At 39.6% G+C, this 13,717-nt stretch overlaps 1 protein-coding gene across 1 annotated transcript; it reads right to left on the bottom strand.

Annotated features, from left to right (window-relative positions):
• Positions 1–4,073: 4,073 nt before the first annotated feature.
• On the bottom strand, positions 4,074–13,651 carry tmtops3b (teleost multiple tissue opsin 3b). Its single transcript, XM_082157815.1, has 4 exons — positions 12,759–13,651; positions 11,436–11,764; positions 10,208–10,438; positions 4,074–10,126 (listed from the first exon to the last, which is right to left on the bottom strand). Exons 1-4 carry the CDS (start codon positions 13,102–13,104, stop codon positions 9,896–9,898), a joined length of 1,137 nt encoding a protein of 378 aa, XP_082013941.1. The 5' UTR covers positions 13,105–13,651; the 3' UTR covers positions 4,074–9,895.
• Between the last annotated feature and the right edge of the window lie 66 nt (positions 13,652–13,717).

The following is a 13,717-nucleotide window of genomic DNA, read 5'->3' as shown; positions in this document are numbered from 1 at the left end:
TGTTTATGAGTGTATGTATTAATTAGGAACAAAAGAGGTATCTCTTTTATGGCAGATATATAATAACCCCAGAAATCTTAAATAAAATAAGATTTTTTTTTTAATTTTTTTTCATATTTTGCTTATACCTCGAATGTGACCAATATATCCCATTGCAGACTTGAATAATGTTAAAATGATCAAGGGTGACCTTAGTTTTAAACATATGGTACAAAAAGTGCAATTATAAGACACCTCTCTGAAATACTTGATTCTGATTGGCTAATCACTGCAGATCATAAAGACTGGCTGACTGTATATTATTGTTTGCATTTATAATAACATCATTTAGTTAAAGTAATTTGACATACTGGGCTGAAGTTATCAGTAATATTAACTGAACAATATAATGACAACAGTAGCAAATGACAAAAAGTGGCTTTAATTAGCCTACATGATGAATTTGTAGTTATGTACCAGTTTGTCAGTGAAAATCACACCCTTTACATATGCAGACTGTGACATTCAGAACTCCTCAGGAATGTACTCAATGTTCATTTTGGCACTGCACTGCATAAACAGTCTGAATTTAAACCATAGGCTAAGTCGTGAATAAACATCAGGTCAGCAAGCACAGTTTGATTTTCAAGTAGATAGTTCTACCTGTTTTTATATTCATGAATTCATATTGATGAAGTCACCATGAATGAAGAAATTGATTTTGTTGTGCGTTGCTTCACTGGAGTGGTGTAATGAAACCTTGATAACCTATGAGGAGGCCATTGGAAAACCATCTACTGTTGTTTAATGTACTATAAATGGCCATCCAATTCAACTCTATTTAATTCAAATAAGATGATCAAACCATTAAATAATGTATATAGGGACATTTTAATGGAAAAGCACGGAAAACAAAGAAGGCAAATTGGCCTTGCTTGATTGTGTTTTCGAGACGTTTAAAACGCAATCGAGCATTTGAGGCAGACCAATAGTTTAAAGCAGCAGAGGGAAATTAAATGACAGAAAATAGCTTCAACTTTAATTGTTTTTGGCTGTCATACACTAAAGGAAAAAAAAAAACATCAAAACAAATATGATTCATTGACTCCAAAATATAGGAAAACTCATACACTCATTCAAGCACACAGGGCGGTCACTTCAAGAATACATAATGTGCCTCAATAAGCTCCTTGGGTGAATCTGGGATGGTTACATCATCACTAAGGCCATCAAGTCCTACCTTAATATTTCATAACCTGAAATGAATTTTGAATGAACTGGGCTTTCGTTCCCAATAGACCCAGTGAGATGGGATTATTTGCCCCTGGGAAAGACTTTACATTAATTAACAGTCTTATGATTAGCATTACATGTGGTGGAGAGGATGTGACATCACCTGATTGGTAGCCAGATGGTGCCTGAACGAGAAGCACAAACTGACTGGTATGGAAGAGTGATGTGGGATGGATAGATGTGTAGATACTGATGAAAGGAAATGAGATGGAGGAGTAAAGTTATGATGGACAGCTCAGTGCTGATCTGCCGTTTTAAAATCTGATTCCGAGAGCAGCACTCAGGAAATTGTGCTCGGTGCTGCACCAGTATGCAAATAATGAACGGAGTGAGACCAGACAAAGGTGAGTCTGAATTGCATGTATGGCTGAGCAGCCCCAGCTTTGTGCAGTCATGCATGGTCACTCTAACTCTACCACAGTCAACCTGGACTCTATAAAGGAAAGGCACGGCTCAGTGAGCATCAACTTCTTAAAATAATTGTATCGGCTATACTGTGGAAAATATCAAGTTCTACGGACTTCTTACATAATATTGGCAAACCTGCAGATACTAGAAAGTATATTTGCAGGTCTGTGTTTATATTTACAGTAGAGCAGTGTGCTGGAGCAGATTTAAGCGTGAAGTTCCCATCTGTTTTGGTGTGTGTGTGCTGCAAGTACTCTGATGTTGATGGAGTGCAGAAGAAAGGTGGGGCTGACAGCCTGTATCATCACTGGTTGCCATGGAATCAGGGAGGATTGGCTTTTTAAAGGTTATGGGACTCTTTAAAACCCACACACACACACACACACACACACACACACACACACACACACACACACACACACACACACACACACACACACACACATACATATACATACATAAAAAGTATATATATATATATATATATATATATACATACACTTTTTTTGCTGACGAATGAGAGCATATACGCTTTAGATTCAATATAGTCATATTTTATTCTGTGTCATAAAAGCTTTGAGTCAGGCCATCAGGAGAATCTGAAAGCTTAGGGCTTCTATCGTATAAATGGAGAGAGCAGGTTAAAAATGCATGTATGCTCTGTAAAAAAAAAAAAAAAGAAAAAAAAAAAAGAAAAGAAAATTCATATACCTTGCGTTGTTTGTGGGTTTGTTATATGCATCTTTTAAAGTGCCCCCATTATGCTATTTAAAGTTTCCTAATGTTGTTTTGGAGTGTCCTACAACAAGTTAAAAAAACTGTTTCATTTTCTTATAAAATACATTTGCACATCACCACATTTTCAATGACTCTCAAACGACTCGTCAGATGAATCAACCCCTCCTTTCCAGTTACTTTGCTCTGATTGGCCAGACAGCTCAGTCTGTTGTGATTGGTCGAATGTGTACAGCGTACAGCGCGCGTCGAAAACAAAAACGCCATAACAACGTCAGCTCTGCTTGTCCTGAGGCTTCCTACCCGCAAACTAAACACAGTAGCGAACAATGACGTCGGTTTTACCATATCAATCGAGTGGGAGTGCAATGATGAATCTTTGAAAGAACTAGTTCTTCAACCCGAACCTCCATCACAAGGACAACTCGAGCAGGACGTTTCTCAGTGATGCACTAACGTTACTCAGTTTGAGGTACATTATGAGATGTTGCAACTGTAGTTACTCACCATCAGCATTAACAAGTGCATGTCCATCAACAAACCGATTATTTTACTTGTAAGTTACTTATTTATTAGTATTTTTCTAATAGTTTTCTAATTTATTGCAGTGAACATGTGGAAACTGTATCAGTAACAGTGCATATAGGCTATTTGCCGAGCTCTAGCATGAATGACTGATGTAACATTTAAACGTTGGTAAAACAAATCTTGCTCCATGCTTAATCTTTCCTCAAAGTAGTGAGAACGACAGACAATCTGCATTAATAGACAATTTTAGGTAATAGTGGCCCACAGCTGATTAGCAGAAGTATTTCAGTAAGACAGTGATAACGTGAGTTAGCCAGTTAGCAGGAGAACTACACAATATACAACTCAAAACTAATCATTTTGTACACCATCTTTCAAGAGCAAGCGGTTTGCGAATCCTGCATTGAACTCCGAGATATGAGAAGCAATAACTAAGTCAGTAAAATAAAGGGAACACAGCAAGAGTTTAGGATTATATTGCTTTGGTATCGTTGTAAAGATGAACATGCTCGTCTTTGGGCAGTGAAAAACACTGGCTTTACCGTCACATTGTAGAGCACAGCATCTCCTCGACATGATGCTACCCAGTATCCACAGGAATCAGAATCAGCTGCAGTGTTTGAGGTTCAAGTTTTCCCAGGTGTCTGCGCACGCAATAATATGCCGTATTGACTCCACAATGAAACGGCTTATGACTCGTTTGAAAAATTATTCATTTCACTGACTCAGAGTTGACTCTTACTTTTGAAAAACAATAACTGTATATGCAGTGCACTTTCAGATTTAAAACGTGCAGGTGTTTTCATTCACTTAGAGCTGTGTTACACACTACATGAAAGGTCATTTTCAAAAATCCGTAAAAGGGGCACTTTAAAAGCTTGGCAATGTACAGCTTCTTGTCTCAAACTCTTCTCTTGGGATTTATACATACGCATACATACAATCATGCACATATGCAGGAAGACACCTCAATGTAGCCCCGTCGCCAGAATCTTTTTTTCCCAAGGTGAAAAAAAGCTTACAAAATATAGTTACACATGGACTATCAGTGCAAATATGACAACAATATTTTGTGACAATTTAATATGGAATACTTGGGAATTGGGAATACTCTAGTTGGGAATAGTTGGGAATACTCTATCTAGGTCCATACAGGGTTTAAAGTAGACATGAAACAGAAGTTGCAATAGTCTTTACTTCCTTATTGTTATGAAGCGGCTTCACGCATGAGAAAAATGTAGGGCGAGACTTTATTTTGTCCATTGGGAATTGATTGGATTGTTGGATGGTTGTTTGCTTGCTTTTGCAGTGATCTCAAGTGAATGATGTTGTCTTGCCCTTGCACCAGTAAACAAGTCATCAGGGAAGAGGAGAGTTTGTGATTACTTCTAGCACACCACAATGAACATAGCGCAAGCCACGCTGTCTGATTCAAACGGCTCCTTTGAACTGGTTTCTTCGTAATGAGTCAGTCAAAATCAGGGGCGTTTTCAGTAGCAGTAGTAACATTAAATGACATGGCATCTAATGCAAAAAAATCCATTGGAACATGCCATTTTCTTTAGTGGCACATCCGGTTTTCAGTCGCATATGCCACTCATGTTCATGCATGATCCCCAGTGAAATACCGATGTGCCCTAGCAAAAAACTTGGTCTACTGATAAATGCATGTCTGACAATGGAGATTATCGTATACCGACCTGATAATGACTTTCCAAGATAATATTTTAGCAATAATGTCATGCAACGCAATGAAGCAGCTCATGAACAAGCAACACATTTTGAACTGCTTCTAAAGAAACTGTATATCCATATATCCAAAACAGTATTAAAAATCTAAATATGGAGACACTTTTAATGGGTATCCTACTTATGAAAGGCTAGAAACGCTTCTTGTAAAAATGATTCACATAACTCAAACTTGTTTAAAATAGTGAGATTCAACACAACATCTGTAGTGATAAAAGCAAACCAAACACCCATGCACGCATAATTCACACATACAACACTTTTTACTGCATAGGCTTGTGTAATATCACCATATCTTTCATAAATAGAATCCAAGGACACCTCCATAAGACTGACAGTGATTTATAGATTTCTCGGACTCTGTGCTTGGCTCAATGTGTGTATGAGCTCGTCTTTGGCACTCATTTCACTTGATCGATCAGAAAACAGTCTGATTTCAAGGATAAGACTGATATCTAGAGCAAAAATGACAGCTTGATGATGCCATTTGATTTGATGATGTCATTCTATCGAAATTGGAACAGAGTGAACTAGAGACCAAATGGAAAGCAGTTGAACATGAATACAAATGGGAGAATGCAAAAGCCTTTTAAAGAAATATAGACAGGAACCTCCTATTCATTAAACCACAGGGTTGCGGTTTGTAATTATAAGAGGTCCATGCATCATTTTTCTGCCGAAGCCGTGTTTACCACTGTGCTGAGATTGAAATACTGCCATATATTATCTGACATGACAGGCCAAATTAATGTCTATCGGTAATCATGCATGTGAACCTTTGCCTTGCCCTGTATAATTAATGACAATGAGGTTCATGAGATTTGTGTCGGGATAATGATGTCCAGAGATGAATACAGAGGATATAATTTGATATAATACACAAATCACTCACATTATGGATTTAATTATGGCAAATACACAGATTGCTTTGTGATGTATTGAAAGTAGATGTTAGGGAAAAACCTAGGACCACCTAATTTTGCCATTCATTTGGTGCCCTGATTGCACTCGCTTTGTGCAAATACAATGCAGGCTCACTCTAGCTCGTATCCAAGGTAAATCATCAACAGTATCCTCCCTTACGTGTGTTTTAATTAACTAAATACATCGTAATTGGCTAAAACGCGTATGCGCAGGTTACTTTGCTTCCTGAAAAAGCGCGCACCCGAGTCCGTGTCGCTTTCACATTCACGTGAATCGCGCCACAGTTCGAGTGCAGCTGAACTCAGACCATCTCCTTCAGGAGGTCTCAGGGTTCAGTACCCGGGTCCGAATGACAGCTTTCACGTAAGCAATTTTTTATGTGAACTGTGCCCCGTTCCGAACGAAACTACCAGTGTGAGAACGCCCTTATAGTTCTCTTGTTAGTTTCCCTGGTTGTTTTCCCTCTCCCCCTCACAAATGGACCTGCCTGCTGTCCAACTACTATGTCTGGAGCAGAAGGACTGTTCTCTGGAGGACCACACAAGAGAATTTTTGGATTTGACCTAATGGTCCAAGGCACGCCTCCCAAGGAACGGTCCTCGAGAGGATTCCACCGCTGTTGTGGGTGCTGGTGAATAATGGATCGGCTTTCACCATCTGCCCTGCGGAGGACATCACCACACCAGTCCCACTCTGGACCCAGAGCCCAGCCAGCCATCACCCCACTGCATGGCTAGAGACTGCAGCGGTGCACGAGCCAGCACCAGTAACGAGGACTGAGCCAACCATAACCCCGGAGCCCGAGCCTCATGAAATGTCTGACCAGGTGCGTGAGCCGGCAACATCATGTGCTGCCGTGGGAATGGGGAGGGTGAGCTGAAGCTGGCCTCTGTAATATATTATTTTGAAGAGGATGTTTGCATGAATCTCCCGTCCCCGCTGGTCCTGTCCAGCTCAAAGTTTCCTGTGTCTCCAGAGTTCCCTCCCAGCCTCCATCTCCCACCTCCTCTTCAAATAACAGCCAGTTCCTCAGCCCCGCCTCTGCTTGTTTCCTTCAGCCTCTCGGCTTCTCCTCTGATGCCACTCTGTGGTGTGGAATTGCCTCTGGTCTTCCGGTCTCCAGCTCCACCTAGTAAAGAGGATCCCCCATCTCTAGCCACTGATGCCGTCACTTCACCTTGGCCCGTTGACCAGTCGGCTCTGCCTTGGCTGCTCCCTGCCTCGGCTCCACCTAGGACCATCGTCCTTACAACTTCACCGGGCTCCCTCATCCCTTCGGCTCTACCTTGGTCAGATATCACCCTGTCTGCGCCACGGACTTAAATACCTTAAGCTACGCTTTGTCTCTCCACCCATTTGGCTCCATCTGGCTCCTCCTTCTTTCCAGCTCTGCCTCAGTCCTCTGGCACTCTGGCTCCACCTCGGACTGTTGTCAAAGCAGCACACGGTCTCGCTGGCTCTTCGTCTGTGCCCAGGGCTCTACTTACATCGGCCTCGTCTCAGTCAGTTGTCCCCCTGGAGTCGTCTGCCGAGTCTCCACCCACCCTCGACTGTGGGTGGATGGCCGTGGGCCATCATCCAGACTGCACTTTGGGTCCCCACCTGGCTGCTCCTTCTCCTGATTCCTCCCTAGCTCCTCCCACCATTATGACCACCCTGGTCTCTCCTTCTGTCATTTTCCCTGGTTTTCTGCTCTCCACCTACTCTGCATCCTCCTCCAGAGACCCCTCATTCCCTCCTCAGTTGGACTTTTATGGCGCAAGGACGCGTTTTTCTCCTATGATCTCCTGAGTGTTCCTTGTGGATTTATTAAAGACTATTTCTGTCCTTTTTTGTGTGCTTCATTACAGCTACTCGTTACAATGTTATTCTCACAGTGGTAGTAAATTATTTATAATTCATTGATTCTCCCTACTACTTTTTTTATCTTTTAAATTTTCCTTTCTAAAAAAAAAGCCTCCTGCTTAAATACATTCAGAAGGTCATCCAGGTTTGTAGAATTGCACAAACAGATCAGCCACTAGGCATGTACCTGTCACTGAAAACTGAGACCCAAACAGAATTTGATCATTTGTCAGCAATTTTTTGTCAGCTGAACCTCTTTCATCTAATGTATTTACCTGAAGTAGCCCCTGAGATTTTAAGTTAATAGGTTTGATCAATAATAAAATTAAGTCAATTATAACAACAACAACAACAACAATACAATTAAGTTCACCAAACCTTGTCAGCACAGATGGGTTTTTCAGATCAACTTGCCATTTTCAGAGCTGAAGATCTTCTCTCATCAACTGGATTGCTGGCTAATTAGAGAGTGTGATGTGCAGTTCTATCTCTGTCAGGTACAAGCCAATTTCAGAGCCAGTCATTCTGTGATGAGAACCAGGAGCACTATTAATGAAAGCCTTCCTCACATATATCCTGTGAACTTAATCAGCCAAGGCTAATCATAGAACCTGCACCATCTATCCTGACGAGCAGTTAAAAAAAGTTTGAACCTTTTAAAATAGTCTCGATAGCTTCCATCTAAGTCAGTATTAATTAAATTCTGTCATTTGACAATATTTTACAGTGCCACAAAGGTTTTATGTGAATATTACTTATATTTAGTACATTTTGGGACCCCAATTGCTGTCAAATTCGTCCTATTGCTGACCTGCACAGGAGGTATTTTGGTCCTTTCCTCTACACAAGCTGTATCATAAATATTTTGGGATATCTTGCATATTTTTGGGATGCCTCAAATGGCCTTGAATAGAAATCATGCCACAGAATATCAATGAGATTGAGGTCAGGACTCTGACCTGACCATTCTAATATATGGAATTTCCTCTGTTTGGACCAACTCTGATGGTGATTTATTCCTTTGTTTAGGAACAGACACGTTGCATGACCCACTTTCTTTAAAGTTTCAGATAACAAACATCCTGGCAATGTGCTATACAATTGGAACAATTAGATTCAAATGCCTGAAGATTCATAGAGTCATACAATGCTCTCTCGCGGTACATTGCCATTTAAAGAATCCTTTGACATGTCTTTACACTGACCTTTGAAAGGACAGCCAAGGCATGACTGGTGCTAATTTTTTTCTATTTGTGATCAATCTGCTTCAATTGGGACTGATGAAGCCCCAAGTCTTCAGACATCCTCTTGTAACCTTTTCCAGACAAATGAGCTTGTACAATTATTCCTATGTGGTTTTCTGAAATCCCTTTAGGTCATGCCACATTTCACTTGAACAAAATTCAGTGGTAACCAACTCTTTCATAGGGCAGGATGACATTTTAAATATTTCATCAACATTTTCTTATAATTGTTAATATATAAGTTCATGTGGCAGATATAAATTTAAAGGGATCCTATTATGCCCTTTTACAAAGTATTGATTTTGTGTTTGGGGTGTACTAGAATATGTTTACATGCTTGATTGTTCAAAAAACACATTCTTTTTCACACATTTTACATGATTACAGCACCTCTCTCCCCAGTCTGTCTTGAACGTGCTGTATAGTTCTGGTTTCGATGAAGCCCCTCCTTCCGAAATGAGCTGTGATTGGTTAGGTGGCCCAGTGTGTCGTGATCGGCACAGATTGTTCAGGAAATGTCCCGCCCCTCCATAACTGCGAGTTCTGCTCTAGTGTAAATATTAAGGATATGGCATTTCTTATGCATTATAGATACGATTTTTGTCGGAAAACGAAGGTAATACAAAGAATAGCCTAATCGTTAACAAAACCATAGTTAATTTTCCTAATGAGAAGTGAACCATCTTACAAGTCCGAGAGCTTACAAAAGCAACAGAAAACAAGTTCTCATAAAATGTGCAGCGCAGAGATAAATGTTAGGGTTATAAAGCTCAGGAACAGTGTTAAAAATCTATGTTAACCCCTCTAAGTTCGTCCGCCTTAAGAAGGCCAAACAAAGGTGTTTTAGAACCGGGGTGGGGTAAAAAAGGCATATCTTTGACATAGTGGCAGCAAACCTCTTTTTCATACCTTTGCACATCATAGGCATGACCTTTAGATGCTGCCAAGCCCAAGTTACATTGTTGCACGTTTGAACAAATACTGACACCTGGTGGCAATACTTTCATGCAACATTTACAAGAAATTTTAACAAATTAAATAATATCATTGCACAAAAACAAAACTTTGATATAATATATTTCTTATAAAACACACATTGAGTTATGCATGTGGCAGTAAAAATGCACACAATGTTATTTCCTGTCTCTTAATATGGTTTTGCATGGATAGTGCTTTCATATCCAGCACTTTCAGGGAGAACATTGCACCACACGAACCAAAGTCTTATTACCTTTCTGTAGTGAAGCCCTTTGGGTCATTGTGGGGGTCCCAAATTTGTCTGGGCTATCAGGTGGAGAAGTAAGACCATATGACCCCATAGGGATGCAGTCCTGTTGAGCACCACCTTCTTCAGTGTGAAGGGTGAGATGGGCTGGAGGCTCTGGACCGCATCTTACTAAAGCTATAAAGCACCTGTAGAACTGGCAATGAATTCAGAATTTATAGTAATACAAGTCTATAAGGATAATGAGGAAACAAATACACCTATAAGAGGCACATACCTGATTATTAAACAGAACATAGACGATAGGATTCAAAACAGTGCTGCTCTTTGCTAGTATGGACGACACAACGCTGGCTGTGGGGCTGACAATGCCAACGCTGAATGTGCCAAGCAATGCCATGACCCCATACGGCATCCAACAGAGCAGGTAACAGGACACCATGGAAACCACCATCACCAGCACGTGTGTTTCCCTCCTCTGCGCAGCTGTCTGATTGATCTTAGCAACCTGTGGGGTGAGGAGACATGCTTTGAGGTTTGCTTTTCTAGAACAACAGCATCAAGCTGTACATTTGCGTCTGGTTTGAAACACCACATGGTGTCTATGACCCAGAATGTTTGACAGAATTTAAAGCATTTTATTTTCTCTGTTTTGATTCACAAATAATTATTTTTTTGCATTTGTTAAGGCCTATAAGAATTTGCTAAAATGCTCAAATCTGATCCAGCTGTGCATAGCCATTTAAAGGGATAGTTCACCCAAAAATGAGAATTCTGACATCATATACTAACCCTCATGTCATTCCAAACCCATAAGCCTTTGGTTAATCCTCGAAACACAAATTAAGAGAGAGGGTTCTGTCCCACCATTGAAAGTCCAGGTAACCAAAACTTAAACGATCCAAAAAAGTTCATAAAGGCATCGCAAAATGAATCTATATGAATCAAGTGGTAGTGTTGTGAAGATATATGATCACTTTATATGATGAACAGATTTAATTTAGGCTTTTCACATGACACAGGCACAAGCTCCTGTTTACAATGTGTGATGCACTCTATGTAAGTGTTTATATTTGAATAGAAGCCTAAATTAAATCTGTTCATTATATAAAGCAATAATATCTCCTCACAAGACTTTGATTAAACCATTCAATTTAAATTGATTTATTTTATGACTCCTTCCCATTTTTGGATCTTTTAGGTTTTGGTTATGTAGACTTTCATTGGAGGGACAGAAACTTCTCAGATTTCATTTAAAAAGTCTTGTGGGTTTGGAATGACATGAGGATAAGTCAATGATTACACAATTGTTTTATTTTTGGATGAACTAACCCTGTGAAAAGGACTTCGGTTCTGGACAGTAGCATGAAAAATGCTTAATTTATGAACAAACGTTTGGCTAGAAAGATCGATAAGTCTTACTCGAAGAGAGCTCTTTATCAAAATCACTGCTTCCACTCCCACTCTCTCTCTTTCAACCTTTTCCACTTTCACTCTTCCCTCACCCCATGAATGGCAATGAGGATCTTCCCGTAGCAGTAGACCATGAGAAGAAGAGGCAGGAGCAGGCAAAAGACAAAGAGACAAATAACGTAAGAAGTCGTTTCTGGGGAGCGATGGTTCCACTGGACTGAACAGATGGTGCCGGGACCCTCAGGACCATAACTGCTCCAGCCGAAGAGTGGTGGCGATGTCCAAGCGAGAGAGTACAGCCAGCAGCCTGTGATGAAGAGCCAGGCCTTCCTATAGTCAGACACATCCACTTTTGTGCAGCAGAGGATGGTACTGTAACGCTCGTATGACAGTACAGCAAGGGATACCAATGAAACAATACCTGTTGATGTTGGATAAAGAGACAAATCAATTAGGCCTATATGATTATCAACCAAATGTTTATTTGACCTTAATTTACCTTGATAACCATAGATGCTGCCAAATTCTCTTTTTGAACTTTTATTAAACCATGTACAAATCTATACATCTCACAACAGAACAGAAAACATTTACACAAATATACAGCACGATCAGTGTAATCTGATCCCCGAACGAATGACTCTTATGAAGTGGTTCTTTTTAGTGGATTAAAAACACATAGACTAATCATGTCAAGACACCTTAAAGGAATAATTCACCCAAAAATGAAAATTCTGTCATAATTTACTCGCCCTCATGTTGTTTCAAACCTGTATAAATTATTTCTTCTGCTGAACACAAAATAAAATATTTTGAAGAATATGGGTAACCAAACAGTTGTGGGGCACCATTGACTTCCATAATGGTTTTTTTTATTTTTTTTTAAATATTTTATAGAAGTCAATTCTGCCCCACAACTGTTTGGTTACAAACATTATTCAAAATACCTTATTTTGTGTTCAGCAGAAGAGAGACATTTATAGAGGTTTGGAACAACTTTAGGGTGAGTAAATGATGACAGAATTTTTAATTTTTGGGTGAAGGGAGGCCCATTCCTTTAATATATATATATATATATATATATATATATATATATATATATATATATATAATTTATTTTTATTTTTATTTTTTATAAAAAATACGGTTTTAAAACAACTTCACAGTAGCCTATAATAAACAGGATAATATAACAACAATCAATGATGCAAAATCCAATTAACCAATTATTTGTAATAATTAACCAATCTGAATTAGCCTACTAACATGCTACTACTGAAATGAACCGACACCAGTAATGTATATTTTCAATGTAATAACGTGCAGTTATAGATAGGATAACAGTTAATCATTACGATTTTGTTTAATTATCAGTAGAATGTAGAATATATTAGTTAATTAAATCTCAGTCTTACCGAACATTGCATTGGCAAAACCATACCACCTGCAGCCGTGAACTCCCGTCAGCCACCGGCCGTATACAGACGCGGCGAAACTTAAAGGTGTGCCAAAAATACAAACAAGCATGTCGCTCACACAGATGTTCAGCAGTATCAGATTGATAGGAGTCCTCAGGACATGAAATCGGGCGAAGACCAAAAGAACAAGAAAGTTATTTAGGAAACCGAAAACGAAGATTATTCCCAAACACACTGCCACTACAGTGTGTCCCGTGCGGCTGAATCCGGGCTGATCTGGAGTCGGTGTGTCCAGCTGGCTGCCGTTCTCTCTGAGGAACATACAATAGCGGACAGTAACCATAATAATAGACTGAATAGAGCACACCTGTATGCTGGAATGGAGAAGTTTGAGAATGGGAAAGTTAGTTGCACTCTCTCAGGCTGTTTAAATACCCCGTAGACACACAGATCCCGTTCATTATCGCCTCTCTAGTGCCCCCCTCCTCAGGAGAAGAACGCGACCCTCCCGTCTTTAATCTCTCAGCTATCAGCATAAACGCCACTCAAACGCGCGTATCCTCAAAGTAGGCTATGGCAAGTCATTTATTCCTTAAAAAGGAATACTTTTTTTTTTTTTTTTTTTTTCTCTAGGCCTACTATATATTTTTAATTATTGGTAAGAAATCCAGTAGTGATGAGCCCTTTTATTGTTGAATTTCACTATTAAATTCTACATTGTAAAAAAAATAGAAACGGAAAATGTAGCGCTGGTAGGCATAATTTTCTGCCAGGACATTATCCCGTAATTATACAGAAATGACTGTTAACGCTAAAACACAACACTGAAATGCGTAATTCAAGATACAGGTAAAACACCTGTATACAAAAAAAAATCCCTTCATATTATAGAAGGCTACACTGTGCACTTTTTACGTACTTTTTTTTTTAACAGTGTAGTAAGATTGGCTGTTCAA

This window comes from Leuciscus leuciscus, assembly GCF_965113295.1.
Source record: "Leuciscus leuciscus genome assembly, chromosome: 24".
In the NCBI taxonomy this organism is placed as follows: domain Eukaryota; kingdom Metazoa; phylum Chordata; class Actinopteri; order Cypriniformes; family Leuciscidae; genus Leuciscus; species Leuciscus leuciscus.
This window is presented reverse-complemented; position numbering and strand designations above follow the sequence as displayed.